Here is a 22,419-nt window from a genome sequence, read left to right on the forward strand (position 1 = left end):
TACTGTAAATAACAATAGAAATATAAACTGAAAGATCATGTGTGGGGTTGTGGTAATTTTTTCAGACCATGAGAACATGTGCTTGTTTGTCTTACCTGTCCATCCAGCCAGACAGCGGCAGTACCCAGTGGAGTGGTGACATCCATCAGCATGACTGCAGTCACAGCGTTCTTTACAATCCAGACCATAGGTACCATCCTGAGAAGATCACACAAACATGGCGTTTAGAAGACATGCTGCAGCCATTTAGCAAAACCTATTAAATCCATTTTCAATTTTAGGCACCATGTTACTTCCATAGCATTCATGTGTTCTAAAGGGGAAATGTATTAATACACACCAAATATACATGTGCCACAAGTACCCAAGAATGTTGCATGCTTGTGTTATTTTTTTTCCCCCAAGCTATAAAAACTAATGTAATAAGATTTGTTTTCATTTTCATTTAATTTTTAACTGTTTTGACAACATAAACATGGTAGGACATGAGTCTGTTCATTCAAAATTAAATATGAAAACTGGCAACAATATTTGATTTGTGGAGTTAAAAGAAACAGAAATACTAGTTTGATTGTTAAACTAAAAATAATTACAAGTAATCTTTAGTGGACTATGGTTTCTTTTGGCTTATTTCACATATAAAGATTGAAGAGCATCCAGCCATTACCTGGCAGTGAAGATCACACCTCTCCCCCCTCCAGCCTGGAGCACAGGTACAGTGACCATCCAGAGCATTACACGCTCCTCCATTCCCACACATACAGGTCAGGTTACAGCCCAGACCCCACGTACCACTGGGACAGTTGATGGAACAGTCTACTCCATGCCATCCTGATGATTTCCAGCAGCAACATAAGCAAAGATCAAAATACTTTCATATCTGCATCATTGAAATAATGGCAACAGCAAACGTCATTGGGACAGAAGTCATGGAGATTGTAATAGAAAGTTAGTTCACAAAGAAAAGAATGACTCATTAGCTTAGCTATGATATATAGCTTAGAAATTAAAGACCGTGTAAAGTGAATTCAGACATTTTCTTCTAAACACATTAAATAGGTCATAAATGTATTTCTAAAAAAGGTGTAAAAAGCATTTCAACCACTTAGATTTGAATTGTGGAGCTAGGCTTTACAAACTGTGTTTCAAGATAGCCAAGTTAGCCGCTGAGTTAGCCGCTGAGCTAGTAGCGGAGTTAACTGTCGAGCTAGTAGCTGAGTTAGCAGCAGAAAGCTCTCAGACTTAGCGTCCATGTTTCGGGTAGAGGGGGCGACTTTGATTGACAGGTGACATTTGATGGGGGCGGGGTTTCAGCGGACACGCCCACAGCATTTGGGAGTAGAGAAAGAGGCTGATTTTTAAAACAACTTTGAAGACTAATTTCATATATTTGGCGATTTTTTTTAATAATTCAAATTTGGCAGGGTGGTTAACAACACATTTTTCTGTGGTATGTCAAACTCAGAACACATATTTATTCTTACTTTACACAAACTTTAAGAACATAGACACATTATAATTTTTTGTTCAGAGGAAGCTTGGTTAGTAAGCTAGCATAGCCATTTCTAGCTAAACTGAACACAAGTCAAACACCAAGCTCCTAAATGAGGGAGTAGCATATTTATTCTTACTTTACACAGACTTTAATTATACCTATTGATTGATTGATTGATCTTATTTGTTGAGATCTTAGTCATTCTTAACCCACTGTAATATAAGCCAAGACAAATACATTATCATATCCGTCTCTCTTCCTAAGCTCACCTGGTTTACAGGTGCAGGATCCGTCCACAGGTGAACACTGAGCTCTGTTCTTACAGTTACAGCTGGAGGAGCAGTTCACTCCATGAGTTCCTGCTGGGCAGGGGACTGAACAGTTGGGACCCTGAAAGATCAATAGTTAAATAATTCAAATGGAAGTAAGGATGTGACCTTACAGGACCATACATGTAACTCTATAAATGGACCTGTGAGGTTATAAGGTAAAAAAACAAAGGCTAGGTGTGTGTCGGTTCATATAAATCAAATATTAAACCTCATTATTTGAAGCCGTTTAAGATGACCAAATCCTTTCTCTAATAAATCAACTGTAAATGTTAAATCTCTCTGCTGTACTGATATTTTCAAACATTACAGCTGCTTGATGTTTGATTCAGAGATGGAGGAAAACACATCAAGCAAACTGGAGTGAACATAGAAAGAATGAAGACTTGTGTACTAGGCCTGATTTCAGTAGTCATACTCTGATAGGACTGACATCGAATCAGTCTGATCAGACCTGACTGGACTAATATTTGGATTAAATGAATTCAGTCTTCAGTTTACATCATTTGTGGTTTCAGGAGTTCTATGGTAGAAGCATTTCTTGATGAACAACAGTTGCATTTATTGTGTAATTCTTGCTGATGCACTAAGGTTGCCAGGTTTAGAACCATTGTGTCAATGCAGAGACTGAGACTAAAACCTGTAATCACTGATTCTATCTGGCAACCCACTCTACACATTGATGCAGGATGGACACACTGTTGTAGCTGGAACTCTCTGAAACCACAAACTGTTTTGTGCAGATTCAATTTAGGGGACACAGTTTGTAAATTAGTGAGATTTAACTTAAGTGGACAAAATCAGGCTAGCTGTTTACAGTCTTTATGCTAAGCTTTCCTAAAATGCTAAATGATTTCTTTAAGTTAAATTCCAAAAGATATTTTTAAAATCCAGAAAGTGTCATCTGTGTGAGAATGAGATGCACTTTCTGGATTTTGTTTTATTCATTTTTATTGTACTATCCACCCCTCTATTTACCACATTAAGTAAATCTGTCTCTGAATGTGAGCAGAGCACAGTTGATATTTTCAGTATTCATATAGATGCTTCTCTGTTCTAGAAGTACAGTATGAGTGTTTGGTCTGTGTTTACTGGCTGTGAGACAGACAGTTGCACCAACTACACACTGTAACACACATACATTATAAACATGTTACCTAAAGCATTGACTGACATTTAGACATGTAATAAACTGCTTTACCGTGAAGCCTGGAGCACAGATACACTCTCCGCTCACACTGTGGCAGTCGGCACCATTCTGGCACTGGCACACCTGCAGACAGGATTCTCCATAAAATCCCGGAGTGCACGTCTCATTGCAGTAGAGTCCGGACCAACCGGGCTCACATGTGCACTCCCCTGACATGGGGTGGCAGCTGGTGACAAGAGAGGTGCACAGCATTGTTACAGATAGTACTTTATTATGTCACACTTACGATGCTTTTCCAGATTCTATATTCTACATCTAAAGTCATATGGTTTCTAACTGATATGTGGGTGCCACTACATTTCAATGCTGCTCGTCACTGATGCCCACTTGAATCAACAGCTTTGTGCAGCAAGTAAACTAAATACCATACTATGTATACATAGTTGACACAAGCTGTATTCTTCTGCAGTATTTCTGCCAACATTTTAAAGCTGTGAAAAACCTGATAATCAGCTGATTAGAAATTCAACATTAGACCTGTCACCTCATATGCTGCCTTCATTCTATTTAATTGGGTTTCTCCACCCTTGCTGCTATGTAACAAGAGGCAACCCCTGCATGATCAAATGAAGAGCCTGTAGTTGTAGCCTCGTCCCGGCTATACTTTTAATGAATCCTTCCTCATATTGGTTTTTAAGGCCTTTAAACCCCAAAACAGGAACTGCAGAGTCTTGGTTTGGAAAAATAGTCATTTTTTATAATAGTCTGTGTGGGTGTCAGATTTAGAGAATAAAACAAAAACCTTTGTTTGTAGAGACGAAGGCTCTGCAAGCCTGACTCAACCGTACCCCACCAGTACTGCCAAATTTGAGACCGGTGCTGAAACCTAAAGCCATATGTTTGTTTGTTTTATTCATTACTGCATGTAATCTAGCCGAGCTGGTGAAACACATTTGCCACTTTTCACCCAAAACATAGTGTATCTTGTTACACATGACAAACATGGAAGTGGATGATTGACTCACTCAGAGCAAAAGAGAGAAATGTCTTTTGCAATTTCATTAAATAATAACCAAACCTGAGTCTGAAGCTTCATCAAACAGTCCTAATCCTACCCAGACCCCCAGTATTTTATTGGAACCTGTCATGTTTACTAACACAGTGTCTACTAGTCCTTTAAAATAAACGGTGCAGGTGTAGTGCATGGTAAGGTGTAAGAGCTGACTGAATCACAGTGATACTGACGGACTGAGACGCTCCATGATGTTTTAATTCTGTGCCAGTGGAGCAAAGATTATCTGCAGTAACACAGGAATCTGCTTGTGTTTGTTGGATGTGTTTGACTGACAGCTGCTCCACCTGACACAGCAGTCCCATTGAAAAGCAAGGGGACAGCTGTTCTCTCCAATGACACGTGCGGCCCGCCAGCTGTGCCGACCAAACTAATCACGGACTACTGGCTCTCAACAGTCAGCTGTCCACATGATCACACTGACATATACAGACTCTCTAACTAGAATTAGAAAGATCAAGGATTTAAAGATAAGAAGAAGAAGATTTAAAGACCGTGTAAAGTGAATTCAGACATTTTCTTCTAAACACATTAAATAGGTCATAAATGTATTTCTAAAAATAAAAAGCATTTCAACCATTTAGATTTGAATTGTGGAGCTAGGCTTCACAAACTGTGTTTCAAGATTTCTGTGTTCAGGATTTAGAGGTATAAATACATTCAACACACACTACTACTACTACAGTCTACAGTTAGCCAGTTAGCTGAATTAGCCGCCAAGCTAGCCGTCGAGTTAGCCGCCGAGTTAGCGGCTGAGTTAGCAGCAGAAAGCTCCTCAGACATAGCGTCCATGTTTCTTGTAGAGGTGGTGACTTTGATTGACAGGTGACACTTGGTAAGGGGCGGGGTTTCAGTGAACTCAGCGGGCACTCCCACAGCGTTTGGTAGCAGAGAAAAAGAGTTTTACACAACTTTGAAGCCTAATTTCATACATTTGGCGATTTTTTTAATCATTCAAATTTGGCAGGGTGGTTAACAACACACTTTTCTGTGGTATGTCAAACTCAGAACACATATTTATTCTTACTTTACACTGTCTTTAAGCAACTGAAGGATGAAGCCTTTCTCTTTTAATTTGGAATGTAACATGAAATTTATTTGACACACTTTTCATGGCATACTGCATACTGTACCTGCGTGTATTCTGGGCATAGCATGGACACTTTCTATCACACCGCAGGCCGTAGTGTGCTTCAGGACACAGTCGGACGTCACATGTCTCTCCTGTGTAGCCTGGCTCACACAGACACATTCCGTTGGTGTGGTAGCACTTGCCGTTGTTCATACAGCGACACATCTTTGCACAGCCAGCACCATAAGTTCCAACTGGACACTGGTCCTGGCACCTGTTCTCACACACACACACACACACATACACACACACAGTGATGCACATGCTCAGTGACTTAGAAAGGTGGAGGTGATCAGTTCTTCATTGTCTATGTCACTGTATATCATACAAATTCTGTTCATGGAACAAATGTGCTTTAATAAATATGCTTTTGGAAAAATAAAAGTATTGCCCACATCAGGTTTTATATCAAAATGTCAACAATACATATTTAACATATCTGTAAAATGTTCATTGCCAACTGCTGATTGTTTAAGAAATATATGAATTACAAACTCTTCAGTTTAGGAATCAGTGCAGATGACTGAATAATACAAGATTAAATATGTGTCATAATAATCAACAAAATCTAACATCTAAGAAAATATTCAAAAAAATCACTTTTCTTTTACTGATCAGGATTTCTCTTTTGCTGTTACTTTTTTTTTAGTTTCAGCTCTGAATTTTTTTATTTCACTTCCCACAGAAAGCTCACATGTGGGCATTGTTATGGAGCTCTGTCCCTATTGGCCAGGCCAAAACAAACCAAACAAGTTAAACAAAAGTGAGGATATTGAATTAAAATGCAGCACTCTTGTATAGTTGTATCATATGTTCAGCCTTTGAGGTCATTTCTTTTGCTTTCAATGAATTTTTCTTTTCTTTTCTTTTTTTAATTTTGCCTCCTGGAAGATTTTGTTCAATTATTTTGACACAAATTCCCTCAGCAGAAACTCACTCTTGGATGAAACAGTAATGAAGCCAGGTTTACAAATTTTACATCTGGCACTCAAAACTAGAGAAATCTGTTAAAAAGTTTACTTGTCACGTAATGCAGCATTGAATTATTATAGCAGCTAAATGAAAGCACAGACGGATCACTGGTGCTAATAGTAATATCCAACATATTGTACTATACAGTATTCCACATATTATCCTTTTTTTGACTGATTATTCATTTGTGTTTTCATTTAGTCAGTATGAATGAGAAATTGCTATCACACTGATAGTCAGTGGTCCATACCAATGTCAAGGTGTAGTTGCATTGTTCCCACCAATACTTTTATTGATCTCAAACAATCTAGCCACTTTAGCTCCACATAATGTTAACAGTGAGCTCTCTGCAGAGTTGCCAGGTCTGTGTGTTTTCTGCAAAAAAAAGTTCACTATTACTATAATGAGTGAAAGAGCAGGATATGGGGCTCACTCAACCTGATTATCAGACAACCCTGTAACTTGAAGCTGTATGCATTGCTGACTAGCAGCAGCTCAGCAGCAGTAACAGCAGTGGAGTAGGTGAGGTGGAGAATCAGAAGCAGTTAGTGGCTATTAAATGTTCCAAATGTCACAGATTTGAAAACGACTTCACTGAACAAAACTAATCATTTGATATTATATTTGATTTTAAGCATTAGGGCAAACATGCTTTTTATTTGAACTACTTCATTATTGTTGGTGAAAATTCCTCCAAAAGGCAAATTAAGACATCTGCTCTTTTTTAGGGAATCAAAGTCTTGGTAAAAGTTGAAATCATATATATATATATATATATATATATATATATATATATATTATTAATAATGTGTAATCAATCCAGACGTTGATCTTTGAAATTAGCGTGAGAAATATTGACTATTTAATGCCTCCCTCCCCTTTTCCATGTGTGGATCAAGAGCAGAGTTGTTATTGCATTAAGTCATGAACATTATTTATAAACTAAATTAGTCACAGTCTGTTGATCACAACTGATTGTTTGTGACTATCAGGCAACATTTTATTATGAATATCCAGTCAGCACAGAGACACACAGACAGAGCTCTGATGTCATACTGAAATATCTAGCCATGAAGTTTAATGAAAAATAATAGTAATGTTTTAAGGATACATTTGAGCATCACTGTGGCTCTGTCATTAAAGGACAGAATCTCAAAAGAATGTTATACATATTACATTTGATCTCAGATTCACAGTAATGAATCTAGCAATAAAAAGTAATGTAAAAATTCATGATACAAGTTCAGTTTCAGGCAAGTCAGCAAGTGCCTGAAGTAAACATGTGGAAGAGTCAGGCTCTTTATGTGTGTGTGTGTGTGTGTGTGTGTGTGTGTACATGTGTGTATGTGTGTGTAAATGTGTGCATGTGTGTGCATGCGTGCATGTATGTGTATACATGAGTGTTTGCATGCGTGTGTGTGTGCGTGCATGTGTGTGTGTGTGTGTGTGTGTGTGCGTGCATGTGTGTGTGTGTGTGTGTGCGTGTGCATATGTTACAATGAAAGAAAAGAAAGTGATAGAAAGTGTACATACACCATTATTTTGGCCGTCCAACAAAAAACGTCTCCACCAAAGCTAAAACCAAACCTCCGCCCTTCCACCAGACACACCTCTACATCCATACCAGCTGACTTTAACTATCTAACTTATTCAAACCTCTCCCGTCTATCATCTACTTTCCAGTAACACTCTGCCAATGAATACATCAATTGGTTTCCTAGTTGTTGGTGTTGTTTCTTGTCCAGGTGCAGATAATGCCCCCTCTCTCCCCTCCCTCCCCCCTCACCATCATGTTAATGGATTCCAGTGGGTTCGGGTGTGGCATGGCCGGCCTATTTTCAAGCAGTGCTATACCGTGACGTTCGGCTTCCCTCAAACCCTTATTTACTCATAAAAGTGCACTTGGAAGGGCTATTCCTGTCTCGTCACTGGTCTGCTTAAGTATATGGTGCGTGCTCTCTGATATTGCTAATTATATGGACCTAAAGCCCTGCGTGGCACTCTGCTCAGATTTGTCTGTGAAAACACTGACTGGCCTCTCTGCTTGAGTTCTCTCTTTATGATGGTCTGGAGGATGTGGAGGAGTTAAGCAGATACAGATGATTTTATTTGGATTTAGTTTGTTTCATTTTATAATGGGACTCCGAGGTCATGTCTTCACTATCTTTAGAGGAGATTTGGGAGGTTCAAACTCCCTGAGCTACAGATTAAGATCAAGTTTAATTGTTATAAAAGACTGTGCTGTCCTGGATTATTAATCCTGCTGCTACAAGTGCAATAACTGTGCTTAATACGACTAAACAGCTATCTGCAGATAGTTAAAGAAACTTTTTTAAAAATGACAGGATTTATCCTTTAATATTTAGGTCTATGTCAGATCCTGTTGAGCATATGGCTTTATATAAGAATGTATGTTTGAGTATTGTAAAATGTTTATTGTCCCTGATTCCATGTCCTAGCAGTAAATCAAATTCCTTGTGGATGATAAACTACACTTCAGTGGTTCCCAAACTATTTTAACCATGGCACCCCTTCACAGGAATTTTGTTTTCATTGCACTCCCATGGGATGTTGTGTGTAAAGTCTCTTGATGTGAGAGCGTGAGCAGAGTGCAAACAGCAGGTCTGACTCCACTGACAGATCAGTCTGTGATTTACAAGCAGCCTGAACCTGTGTGTGAGATTGTGTGTGTGTTGCCTGCTAGCTTTCAATGTCTCATTTAACTTCTTTTTGGTCGTCTCATACTGTGTTGACGGCTGAGATGAATCAGCGTTTTCTGAGCTCTGTTCATGGTGACAAATCTTTCTATTGTTTGCTGTGACGATGAGATGGAAAGTGTGCATTACTATGACAGTCTGCAATCAGGAACTATAATATCACCAACATTATCCAGCATAAGTGCATGTTTAAAAGAGGTTATGATATGGTCATTTTCATTATGGTAAATGGACTGTACTTATATAGCACTTCTGTAGTCCTTCCACCACTTAATGCACTTTAACACTACATGTTTCATTCACCCATTCACACACATTCACACACTGATGAGAGGGGCTACCATGCAGGGTGTTAACCTGCTCATCAGGAGGAGACTAACATTCATATACAGTACATTTACTGTATATACTGTTGGCAGAGCCATTGGGAGCAAACTGGGGTTAAGTATCTTAACCAAGGACACGTCGAGATGCAGACTGGAGGAGCCGGGAATCGAACTGCAGATCTTTCGATTAGTGGATGACCCGCTCCACACCTGCCCCCCCCCTCCCCCCCCTCCCCACCACCATTATTGCTTGGATATATTATGAACATGTAATATAAAATGTTGTTAATGTAAATGTCATGTAGTTTTTTTATGTGGTGCAAAAAACAAAATTAAAGGGGTAAATCTTGTGGTGGACCCTCTAAAATCCACAAACACATTTATTAACCTGACAATGGAAGAACTTTGACATCATGTTGTTGTTTTTTTTTTGCCTCATTTCAGTTGACTACAGCATGTGAAAGCTTTATGATCTTATACATTTCCACTACACAGGAGTCTGACCTGGTTGTAAGTTTTAAAAAAAGAAAAGAAAAGGGTGTAATTTCCCTGCAAGTGTGTATGCACAGCCTAGGAAATAAATGTTCCAATTGGCGGTTCAATTCCTGGCTGGCTGGAATGTGTATGATTGGTTAGTCTCTTGATGAGCAGGTTAACACCCTATGTGGTAGCTCCTGTCATCAGTGTATCAATGTGTGTGAATGGGTGAATGAGACATGTAGTGTAAAAGTGCGTTGAGTGATCATAACTACTAGAAAAGCTCTATCCATCCACAGTCCATTTACCATATTATCATCCCACTTGACAGCAGCACCAAAATGTGACCATTTCCGCCCTCAAGTTCTTGCTGTATTGACAGTGTGACTGAACAAATATAACATGCACTGTGTCACTGTCACCTTATTAACAAGTTGAAGCATGGTAACAGTATCATCCTGCAGTTTTATTTGCCTTTTTATCACAGAAGTGCCAGTTTTACTTCCCAATATTACTCTTTTATCTTCAGACTACTATCAATATTCTACTGCCTCTGATATATGTCAAACTACACATGAAAGGAGTAGTTTTGGATCATTAATCACATGTGTGTCTTTCTTTGGGCATCACACATTTCTCACTTTTTATCATCACAAACAAAAATCTACTTGAAAATAATTATTAGTATGCACTTCTTAAAACTAGGGTGTAGTTAGATGAATGTGATATATTTCAAATCATCAACACACTTCTTTGTTTTGCGATGTGATGAGTGTTAAATCACAAAAACTGAATCCTGTGTGTGCAGCACAGTGGGATTACAGGATGACATTCTCTAACCAAGCATACAGTCCAGATCTTTTTATAATGAATGGTGTTAAATTCCTTCTATGTGTAGTAAAAAGGTTCTCTTACCGTTCTCCTGTGTATCCAGGGCTGCACAGACACTGTCCAGTGGATGAGACACAGAAGCCGTTGTTGTGACACTGACATTCCTGAGAACAGTTCGGTCCAAATCTTCCCTCTGGACATGGCTGACCACACACTGTGCCCTGTGCTCAGCAACAACAACACAACCAGTCATACAGTCTCTCAATTTTCTGAGTAACTTTTAGGCCTAATCTCAGTTTTATACAGTACATGTATTCAATTTCAGTCAGTCTACTGATTTTCTTATCTCAGGATATACTGTACATCCTCTATTCTTTGTTTTAGTCCATAACTCTGATTCTCTGTAGTAATGGACATCATCACATCATGCAGGATACTGATTTTGATGTATGTCTGTTGCCTTTCTAACTGTCTATCAGAAACCTTTTGAATCTCTCTAAGTCTTTTAACATTATCATACATGTTAAAGGGAGTGTCCCCTCCTTAACACATGCCATGATTCTCTCTCCTCTGGTTCAGCTCAAACTGACATGTTATCAGAAGATAGCAGTATGTTTGCAGTTAATGGTGTATGCCTCTATCTGCAGGTCTAGTGCACCATGTTTAAGATGCTTCTTTCATGACCAGCATGTTGCTAAACCATGTTAGACCGTCAGTTCAGCTCACTTCTTTTGCAGCATTTCTAACAACTACTGTTTCAATAATTCTGCTCCTTTAAAACACAGAGCGATCTTAACCTGGACCTCCAGTTCACAGCTGCATCAAGGCCATGGGAATGTGGAGGACACACACGATAAATTAAGAACTGTGGTAGAGGAATAGTTCAACATTTTGGGAAATACACTAATTTCCTTTCTTTCCGAGAGTGAGATGTTCACATGGAAATCAGCCTCATGTCTGTGTGTCAGGATGTGGTTAGCCTAACTTAGCATAAAGACTGAAAACAGATTGAAACAGCTGTGTGATTGTGTCCAAACACCTCTACATCTAATTGATTAACATGTTGTATGCTGGCTGCAATATTAAAATGTCAGACTGGAATGCTGTCTTAGTCTCTCTTTTTAATGATTAACTACATTGAGGATCCAGCACCCAGTCTTCATATTTTCTATTAACATGTTGTATCTCTTTTGTTTACAAAAAGTAATATAAAGACTACTTTGTGGTTTTGGGGGGACTTACATGCTGGAACTATTTTTGGGCTAACAAAACTGTGTGTGGGTACAGCGCAGGTTTCCAGATACAGATGGTGAGGACAGGTTTAGGTTTCTAGCACCTCACCATGACAACGAGACTCCAAAAAGCTGCACATAGTCACTGCAACCATTGTTTATGGAAAGCAAATAGGCATATGTTCCTGAAATGTTGAAGTATTCCTTTAAAAAGTCATATGTGAATGTAGGTGTGCTAACATGGAAATGAAAGATGTGTAAAGTGCCTTGAGATTACTTTTATTGTATTTTGGCGCTATATAAATAAAGATTGACTGATTGATTGATGTGACACAGCTCATGTCATGTTATGTACAGTACTATATAGCATTGTGCACTGGTGTAGAACATCAGTGACAATAACATGCTCTTCTGAAGGGTTAAAACAAACAGTAGAGGTGCGTGTGGAGTGTGTGTGTACCATCCATCCTGCAGGACAGGAGCACTCTCCAGTCACATGATGACACACTCCTCCATTCTGACATGGACACCTCTCCTCACACTGCTGTCCATGTTTACCTGGAGGACACAGGTCTTCACAGCTGTGAGGACAAACAAAACAACATGTGAAGTTTATTCAGTCAACAGTCAAACCAGCTTGAGATGTGTAATCTTTAAAAGGGAGACTTTGATTTTTAGTTATTGTTGCATGGAGATTTGGACTGCAATCATTAATGATTAACATTTTTTAAATTAATTGATTTATAACTTAATCTATAAAATGTCACATAATTGTGAAACACTTAAGCTGACAAACTCAAATGGTCCAAATCACAAAAAATATTTAATTTATAGCATAATTGACAAACTAATCAACCAATTGTTTCTGGTGTGATTTAATAGCAAATTTGATTTAATAATAATATAGTATAATAAACTATTATAAAACTAATATAATAACGATACTCCCACACAAATAATTGCTTTTATGAGGTTCTGTGTGATCAGGTATTAAGATGCTGTATATTTGTAAAAAATAATGCCCTGGTGGTCCAGTGGTTAGAGCACATAATCACAGCAAAGGTTACTAGACAATAATCTTCAGTAATGTGTCAACAGTTTGTGTTATTTTGTGCTGACAGTGTCTGGTATAACTGAACTGAACTGATTAATCTTTTCTGTGATGATAAAGGTTTATTTATTGTGAAAGTTTTCAACAGTACAAACCATGAAATCGCTGATAAAATGAAGAGTTTCTATAAAACATCATACTGTTGCCTACAATGAGCTGTTAGATCAGGAGGTGGCTCTAAAAACTGCAGTCACCTTGATTCCTTGACGTCATTGTTACTGATGATCGATCAGGAGCAAGTCAGATAGAAATCTGTGATTGAATCTTCACAGGCCTGCTTTATCTCAGATAGCCTGTTGTTGTAACTGAACTGCTGAACAATTCATTCTTCTTATGGCATTTTTTGGCAGGTAAACAAAACCTTCAGGTCCAGCACCCAACCTGGATTTACTAGCATTGATCTGTCTGATACAGAAGTAAGTTAATGACTAAGTGTAAATGGAAGTGAATTCTGGATTTCATCCAGATATAAATGAGGTAAAATGATGTGAAAGTGTAAATGGGACCAAAGACAGGATTTTCTTACAGTGGACTGGACTAACAGGATACAGGAACAGAGAAGATTTAATTTCATGTCACTGTTGGGATTAGAAACAAATTCTCTCTCTCTCTCTCTCTCTGTCTCTCTCTCTCTGTCTGTCTGTCTGTCTCTCTCTCTCTCTCTCTCTCTCTCTCTCTCTCTCTCTCTCTCTCTCTCTCTCTCTCTCTCTCTCTCTCTCTCTCTCTCTCTCTCTCTCTCTCTCTCTCTCTCTCTCTCTCTCTCTCTCTCTCTCTCACACACACACACACACACACACACACACACACACACACACTTACAAAGCTCCAGTGTATCCTGGTGAGCACTTGCATTCTCCGGTCACATGGTGACAAGCAGCTCCATTCTGGCATTGGCATTTCTGCTGGCATCCGTTACCGTAGGTGCCCACTTCACACTGGCCTTCACAGCGCCAGCCTCTGTATCCAGGGGTGCAGATACATGCTCCAGTGATGGGGTTACACAGAGCTCCATTCTGGCACTGGCATCGGTTACTGCAGTGTGGACCCCAGTGGTTACTGTCACAAGCTGAATGATGATGAGATGAATGAAGAGTCAAGATTTAGTTAATCATCTTTAACAACATAGAAGTCCTTTAAAAAGGCTTTACAACTAAGTCCTTGTATACCAGTATTCAGCCCTCTTACAAAATGTTAACACCAGGGACCCATGTTCAGCCTGATTTGGGGGCCTTTAAACACCAACACCTGATGACATGTTATGTAATACATCAAGCTCTGAAAACAGGATGCTGTTGTCAGCCAGGTCTTCACCAAGTGACACAATGACCATGTCCAACTGGTCCATCTCAAAGTGCTTTGTGGACACCAGAGTTCAGCGGAATTCAACTATTCTATATTATTATTGATTATTGATTAAAGGTAGTGTTGGTCAGTCAGTTGTTTTGTTGATTGGTCTGAACTGCTTTAAGATTTGGTAGAGGTGATCCTGATGCTGCTGATGCATCTTACTAACTTTGTTGATTCCAGGTCAAAGGTTTTAATCATCCAGTAAATGATCTCAACAACTATAACATGGACTGGGACTGGGATTTTTTTGGTCTGTTTTTGTCTTCCCTATACCCAGTCAGCACCAACCCAGTTTGTTTCAGACAAAGATGAAATATTTATAAATGACTCACAAATATATTGTTTTTGTTTTTTTGTTTTTTTTGTAAGAATAAATAGAAAAAGAAAAACCTCAGTCATTTTCTAAAACAGCTGCTCAGTGAATGTGGGCCTATTTTCAGTATTGGATTAATCTACATTTGGTGTTCTAGTGAGTATTTCTGGCAGCAGGTGGTGTGTGGAATTGAGTCCAAATAAACTCTGTGTGTGTGTGTGTGTGTGTGTGTGTGTGTGTGTGTGTGTGTGTGTGTGTGTGTGTGTGTGTGTGTGTGTGTGTGTGTGTGTGTGCGTGTGCGTGTGCGTGTGTGTGTTCATGGTGATGAAGGCACATCCAGTGCAACAGTGTGACTCATTGATATGTTTTTAATAGTTTTTGGACAACAACAGAACTCTATGACACAGAGGGATAAGCTATATATAAGCTATATCAGGCTTTGATACACACACAATACATAGTAGATCAATTCATTGCATGTTTGGGTGTATGTATTACTCATGCTCATTACTCATTACTCATTACTCATTGGACACAAAAAATAGAATGTTCCAACATACTGTGATTCATAAGTTTGTGATGTATCAGCGCTTTATACAATTTTACCACATCCAACAGAAAATTATGACAAAACATTTTCATTTTGTATACTTACCTCTATTTTTACCTCATATAGAAATGAGTTCAAACATAGAAGTCCATGAATCAAACTGAGATTTGACAATGAGCTGTGTGTCACCACATCATCAACAAAATCAACAAACTGTGGAGGTTGAAACCAAAGCCTGCTCCTCATCACTGACATGAAAAACATCTGATTCTACAATCTCAATTACTGTGTGGCTGGACTGTCTGTGACCTGAAACCACCTCATTAACCTCGGGTTTGAGCCTTAATCAGACCACACCTCTTCCACACCAGCCAGCTCTGTCATGTATCTGGCCTTCCCATCACCACTTGCAGCATGGGAGCTTCTCCATGTGTAGCCACAGTAAACTGGTAAACCTGAGAATGTGTTATACAGCATGTTTATTTTAGATGTCTTTAATCATGAAGAGAACGCGTCAGGAGGCCACAGGCAATGACTAGGGGACAAATAAAGGGAGTCAGGACGGTTTACAGTGACTGCCAGACCTTTCATTATGGGACTCTACGTCATGGAGGTCTATATTAAGTTAGGGAAAACTGAGAATTTTCACCAGGAAAAAATAGAGGAATTGACAGTTAAGACAGGGGATTTTTATCCTATGTGGTTCTGTAGTCAACTGATGTTTGATACTTGAATTGATTCCATTGAAAAGCTCACACAAACTCCAATTACAAACTATAAAGTCTATGAAGATGATGGTCCAAAGATGTGTTTGTGGGAAATGTAATAGCAACATTAACTGTGTGGGCTCTTGTTGTCTTCATTCCATGTCCATGTTTAATGCCATACTAGTTTTATTTAATAGCCTGCTATTTAAGTTAAAGATAAAATGTATTATTTTTTGGTCACTTAGGGGCAGCAGATCAAGCTTTGAAGACAAAACTGACATATGAACTTTTGTTAGTTGTTATTGTAGCCAACATGTTAGAAAACAAGTTGCCCTTCAGCAAAGCAACATTTGATCTCCAACAACTCCTGAGAGAAATATCTGTCTCTAGCTGCTACATGCTCCACTATGTTCACCAGCTCGTCTCTAACATTGCTTCCTGACATACAGCGACGCGAGCGAGCGAGCAAGAAAAAGGCACGAAATTTTGCAGCCGTGTCCCACCCCTAAACACTTCTTATTAGTTGAGATGTACACGCTGCTTCCTGTTGACAAGCTAGCTAGCCCCTCAATAATTTGCTTGGTTTGGAAATATACTCGTGATAAAATCCTCACTCTGCATATCAGGACAGTTTCGGTTTGCTCGCTCGCTGTATGTCAGGATGTGGTGTAACTGTGTCTGTCCTCTATGTGGCGCTGGGCACATAAGGGCTGTCTCCACTGCCGGAACTTTGGGGTCATTTTACAGGGCCTTGACCGTTGGCACATGTCTCCATAGCAGGAAACGCCACCGAAGGACAATCAACTGGATCTTTTACGGGGGCAAAACGAGACCCTGCCTCGGGGTACTCTGGGTACTCTGTGCGGCCCCGAAAAAAATTCCTGGGTGGGGCTTGAGGTTGACTTGGTGCTGATTAGGTATTGTTATGCATCGCCTAGGTGACGCCATGTTCAAAAATGTCGCACAACGATTATGCAACGATCGAAACTGTTGCAGAATGATTAGAGTCCAGTGGGTCCTATCAAGATCCTACTCTGCTATGGAGACATAACAGCTGAGAGGACTGAGTGACAGAACATTCCTGTAAAGTTCCCACCCACTAAATTCTACATGACTATAGTGTACAGCAGTAATGTGCTTTTATTAGAACTTTTTACGCAAATAGCTGCCGAAAATGCAAACCAAAAAGAATGAAGAAAAAATATGCTTAAGGCGCAGCTCAGCCTGTTACACTGAAGAATTTCAGAATTTCAGACCATTATATTGGAGTTTGATGTTTCTTTGACTTTGCATAATTTGGACTAGTCGCCACATACAGTACATATGTTATTCATTTGGAAAAGATTGATGATGATACTGCCTCCAAATCTCTTCTTCTCCTGGACACAACTACAGAGAAGCAGGATTATCCACTGACATGAAAGTTGAATTCTAAGTCATGGTCTCAGAGGACAGATATCCCAACATGAGGATAGTTTCATTTTGTCTGTCGGACATATTTGGATGACCCTACCTTTATAAATCTGCCTTCTCATACATAGCAAACAAACACCTCTAAGCCTGCATGACACTTGCAACCAGCTGATACACTCCTGATTATAAGAAAATAGCCTCTTCCCAATTCAAAAGATCCTATTCTCTGATACGAAAGACGTGTGATCTGGGAACACGGCAGCATCACTATAAAGACATTTGACTGCTCGAGCAGTTACATAATCAGACAGGTTGTAAACAAACCAACAGTAAACCATTTTATTTGGAAGTTATTATTGTGGTGATGGATAAGATCACAGTCCAAACATCAATGCTGTACATATTCATATAATAACCCATTCTACATGCTAAAGTGAGTAGAGTAGGTCAAAGTTGAAGCAGGAAGTGGGAATTTCATCTTTCATCTTTGTTTTCTCTTCCAGATAAGTTCACTAACCTGAATGTTTCTTTACAACCTTCCTCTTTTCTTCCAGATCTCAGTGACTAACTTGGGGTGGATCCTAAGATCCAAATAAACTCCACAAAGCCAGTGTGTGTGTGTTATTTTTATTAAATTATCATTTCTAAGGTGAAGAATGAACGTTAATACTGAACAAACAGTTACAGAGTATGTTTGATCACCTTTCCAATAGTCAATCCACAGTGTCTTCATCTCAAAGCTAATCTCAAGCCACAAACAGCAGCTAGCTTTAGGTTTTCAGAACTTCATTTCTCTGTGTGCTAAATAATGAAAACTTTCCCATGTGTTCTGTGGTACCCTGCAGGCTGTGACTGACCTCTGCAGCTGATTGTGGTTTCACTGCTCTGATTAGACTATACACATTGCAGCTGCATTAAAACTAAGTGATTGCAGTGATGGTGTCACTGTGGTTTATGGTTATATGTGCCTTTCCTTCTGGATATGTGTTTAATATAGTGTCTACGGGAAGTGCAGAGGACAGATGTTCTGCCACTTCATGAGCCGCAGCGGAGAGAGAGAGGCGAGGTAGAAACATCTAAGTAGCCCTGAACCAAATGTAAGACTGCCACTGGAACTAAAGGCATACTGACTGTAATATTTCACATGTCAATACAGATAAAACTTTTGTAATCCTTGCATTACATATTCTATGATTGTTCATGTGAACTTCATTTGCAATATTTCAGGAGTCTCTCTCTCTAATTAAATGTATGCATGCATCATATAAAAGTACAAAATGAAGACATGGCCTCATTATACTTTTTCATTTAAACACAGCAACACACTATTGGCGCTTTTCCCGCTAGCCTATACAGTTCTAGCACGACTCGACTCTACACCGTTCCAGGACCATAGACTGTATATAAGAAGTCCAGGACAGACCTTTTCCATTACATAAAAGTACCTACTCAACGTGGGCGGGGTCGTCATAGCACGGATCCGCGATCCTGCCGTGACTTCGTTTTATACTCGACACAAACACATAAACAATGGAGGACATGGAGGCAGTGGTGTACTTGCTGCTGTATGTGGCTTTCTGTCACACACAAAGCAAGAGAAGAGAAACGTATGACTGTAACGCTGTTGACGGTATTTAAAAATGCCGGGTTTGATTCTTGTGTGGGACGGCTCTACCAGTGAAGACTCTGACCAATCAGTGGCCGGCAGTATGTTGACGTCACATTTAGTATCGGCTCGGCTCGCTTGGAACCTCAGCAGAGCAGGTACTAAAAAAGTAGCAGGTACCAGGTACTATCCCTAGAAGAAACGCAAAAAACCAAGTCGAGTCGTGCTGGAACTGTATAGTGGAAATGGCCATATGCCTCTAAAACTGGTTGAATGGCTGCACTCTCTTCTGTAATCTAGTCCAGATTTGACAGGTCTAACTAGAGTGGTTTTGACCTGGACTTGGTCTAATGTGGTCTGAATGGAAAGATAAAAGTAAAATCATCCCTTTTGTGTTTTCATAAGCAAGATTTCATAAACCTGACAGTGGATTTAAACAGTGATGAAGCTTTTGCTATGATATCAAACACTTTTTCGTGAGTGTAAGTGGTAAAAAACAAACTTATTTATCAGCTGATAAATAACATTATTTATGTTTGCCTTTGTTGTCTCAGGCAACTGTCTGTCTTCAACTGTGTCAGTCTTCAAACCAAACAGCCAATCAAAGGTCATGGTCAATATTCTCCTTACCAATCAAAGGAGTGGACTGTCTATTCTATCCCTGTGAACAAAGTCTCAAAAGTTCATTAGAAGAGTGAACGAGTGTTAAACTATGAGCCAGCATGTCTGGATTTGTGCACACAGAACAGAACAGAACTGCTCCCTTGTGAAGATGGTTTTCTACTCGTGGGTACTATTGTGTGCACTTGTTTAACGTGCACACGCCTGGTTTTTATGTATGCAGGTTTTGAAACAAATGAAACACCATAACGATGCCACAGTTTTCCCTTCATAAGCAAAGCTGCATTTTTTAATCAAAGTCCAACTCTTAGATTAAAAGAGTTGGATTGAGACTCTCATTTCAGTTCTGGTTTGGTCTCCACCATCTCCTGAGAAAAATATCTAGTTCTAGCTGCTAAATGCTCCACTGTGTTCACCAGCTAGTCTCTGGCGCTGGGCAGGTAATGTACAGCAGACTGAACCAGACAGCAAAATCAAACCAATGAACTGAAAATAAGAAAAAAATCTCCTGACCAGTTAGTACAGTTAGTTTTAATTCACTGTATTTCATGTTTTATACTAATTAGTAAATGAAAAGGGATATTTCACATCACGTCATTTGATCCATTGTACTAGTCAAGTTTTGGCTCACTGTTAATGGGTTGAGTTTTATTTGAGAAAAGTTCCTTCTACTCTCACTCACTTCTTCTGATCTCCTGGACTTAATTGATGATATCTGCTATCAGCAAGAACAGAGTGAAAGCTCTGGAAAAAAGCCATTCAGAGGACCTTAAGTATAGATTTCTTTATGACTTATTTTATATTGGTTTTGGTCACTTGCATTATTGTAAAAATAATTGCCCACACAGCACATAATAATTCATATAAATAGTACCATAAAGAAGGCATTTTTGTATAAATAACTATGGATTTCCTTAGAGAGCAGCCTCCTCTCTTCTAGCACATAAACACAGTCTGGTGTTTATGTGCCTAGCATGCAGAGTAACACAGCCATCTCTAACCAGTCCACCATTCTGAAGCTGTTCAAGTGATTAACAGGCTCCTTTTATTCCTCCTGCATTAGCCTGCTTCATTCTGACCTGACAGAAAGTGCATACTTCCTTTTCCCCAGGCGGTCTGGCCCTGTGTGACAAACAGTGGCCAGGATTGGGGGTGGGGGAGGAGACAAAGAGGAGGAGGAGATTAGAGATACTAAGATGCACATGTAAAACCCTCCTGCATTCAAGTCTGGCATCCTGGTACCTTTGTGAAATCTGACCTAGATTGAAGGAAGGCCAAACTCCAGGAGCTTGGGGCTCCTCATCCGCTCGACGGAGAACAGACTGGTCTCTTTCATCGGCCTGTTTAAGATGGCTGTGAACAAAAAAGACTGCGCGGTGATGGTCACAAGGCTGGATGCAACTCAGTTGAGGCACGATCGCATGCTTTTTATTCTACTGGATAAAAAATCCTCATAATGTAGACCTGATAATGTTATCCTTCATCTGCCATTATCTACAGTGGTGAACAAAACTAGATAAGTAGTGTAACTTCTTCATACATGTGTCTTCATATGAATCCAGGCAGACACACCAAGTCATAAAATGTTAAAAGCTTCTTCACACCTCCACACCAAGTGAGATTTCTTTGGGCAAATGAGTCAGTCACAAAAGGAAAAGTGGTGAGCCAGTAATTTGAGCTGCCAGTTGTTGAGAGTTGGCTCAGCTCTGACCCTCCACACTGGGGAGGGATTGGGACTGAGATGTTTTTCCATCTATTTAGTGATTACCCAGTCTACCAGGCATGGTGTGCTCATGGGAACAGAAAACGCCTTTCACACTGATATGGAGGATTCCTGGTGAGAAAAAACATCTGTAGCGTCCCTCAAGTTTTCCACACTAAGTGGGAATGTGTGTCCTCCTCCACAGTTTTAATGGCGTAGTACAATGAAACTATCCCACCAATCAACAGTGTCTTTGCATGGGGATAGCATGCTTTACAGGAATGATGGGTTTGCTTCTTGAAGCTGCACACAGTACAAAATGTCAAGCAGTGTATCTTTAAAGGGTCACTCCATCAGTTTCATAGTCCTGCTCAGCCTGTGAAAACAGTTGTATAATGTTTTCTGTTGCTATGAGGTTTGTTGAATCTGAAAAACCTGATGATGTCATATGTTATGTCATCAGTGGTATCTCAGGCTGGGCATGACTATACACTTATCAGAGATAGCCTGTGTTTACAAATTAGAGATGTATGAGAATTTGAAATACAAAGCAAGGGTGAATAAATGAAAGATGCTACTGAGTTGCATTATGGGAAATGTAAAATCCAGTGTTTTTGGAACTAAAAGTCAGGATATCTCAGTCTCTATTTAATCTCTCTTGTGAGACCCAAAACTTGATGTATGTGTGGAACTACTGTAAGTATCTGTGCTGCTGCTGCTATCAGTGCTGCTTTATGTCGTCAATGCAACAGTTTCAAGTGATACCTGACATCAAAAAGTAGACTACTATATTAATAATGATGCAATAAAGAACATCTGTTGCCATGTGACAACAAAGCAGAGATATTCCATGCTGTATATGGAAATTAAAACAACTACAGTTGAACTTTAAGAGAGGTGAGGGATTCATTTATTCTTTTTTCTTTTTTCCTCCCTCGCTGTGGGTTTCTGTTATCTTCATTTAGTCATGACAATATACAGAAATGTGGTCTTTTACATCTACAAAGTGCATTAGAGTGTAAAATACACAGCATCTGTTTAAATATTTTTTGTGCAACTAGACTGAACATGAGGAGTGTGTTTGGGGGCAGTAGGATACTGTAGGTGTTGAAAGAACTGAACAGAGGCAGAAGAAAAAGAGCTGACTGAATTTAGAAGCAAGAGAACAGACACACACACACACAAGAGTCTGGTTGGAAGTTCACATGATACAAACTGAAACCATGAGAAAGAAATAACACTGCTAGTACATATACTGTATATATACATAATATATATAAAGCGCTTTTCTATTGCATTTGATTTGATGATTACAT

At 39.4% G+C, this 22,419-nt stretch overlaps 1 protein-coding gene across 1 annotated transcript in view; it reads right to left on the bottom strand.

Annotated features, from left to right (window-relative positions):
• The window catches only part of megf10 (multiple EGF-like-domains 10), a 41,128-nt gene that overhangs the window by 9,464 nt on the left and 9,245 nt on the right, over window positions 1-22,419 (bottom strand). The window contains exons 3-10 of the mRNA XM_053340516.1: window positions 13,664-13,910; window positions 12,194-12,314; window positions 10,586-10,722; window positions 5,180-5,392; window positions 3,026-3,200; window positions 1,765-1,885; window positions 668-831; window positions 96-198 (exon numbers count right to left, since the gene is read on the bottom strand). Coding sequence (XP_053196491.1) covers window positions 96-198; window positions 668-831; window positions 1,765-1,885; window positions 3,026-3,200; window positions 5,180-5,392; window positions 10,586-10,722; window positions 12,194-12,314; window positions 13,664-13,910 — 1,281 coding nt within the window. The remainder of the gene's footprint in view (window positions 1-95; window positions 199-667; window positions 832-1,764; window positions 1,886-3,025; window positions 3,201-5,179; window positions 5,393-10,585; window positions 10,723-12,193; window positions 12,315-13,663; window positions 13,911-22,419) is intronic.

This window comes from Scomber japonicus, chromosome 19 (genome assembly GCF_027409825.1).
Source record: "Scomber japonicus isolate fScoJap1 chromosome 19, fScoJap1.pri, whole genome shotgun sequence".
NCBI lineage: Eukaryota > Metazoa > Chordata > Actinopteri > Scombriformes > Scombridae > Scomber > Scomber japonicus.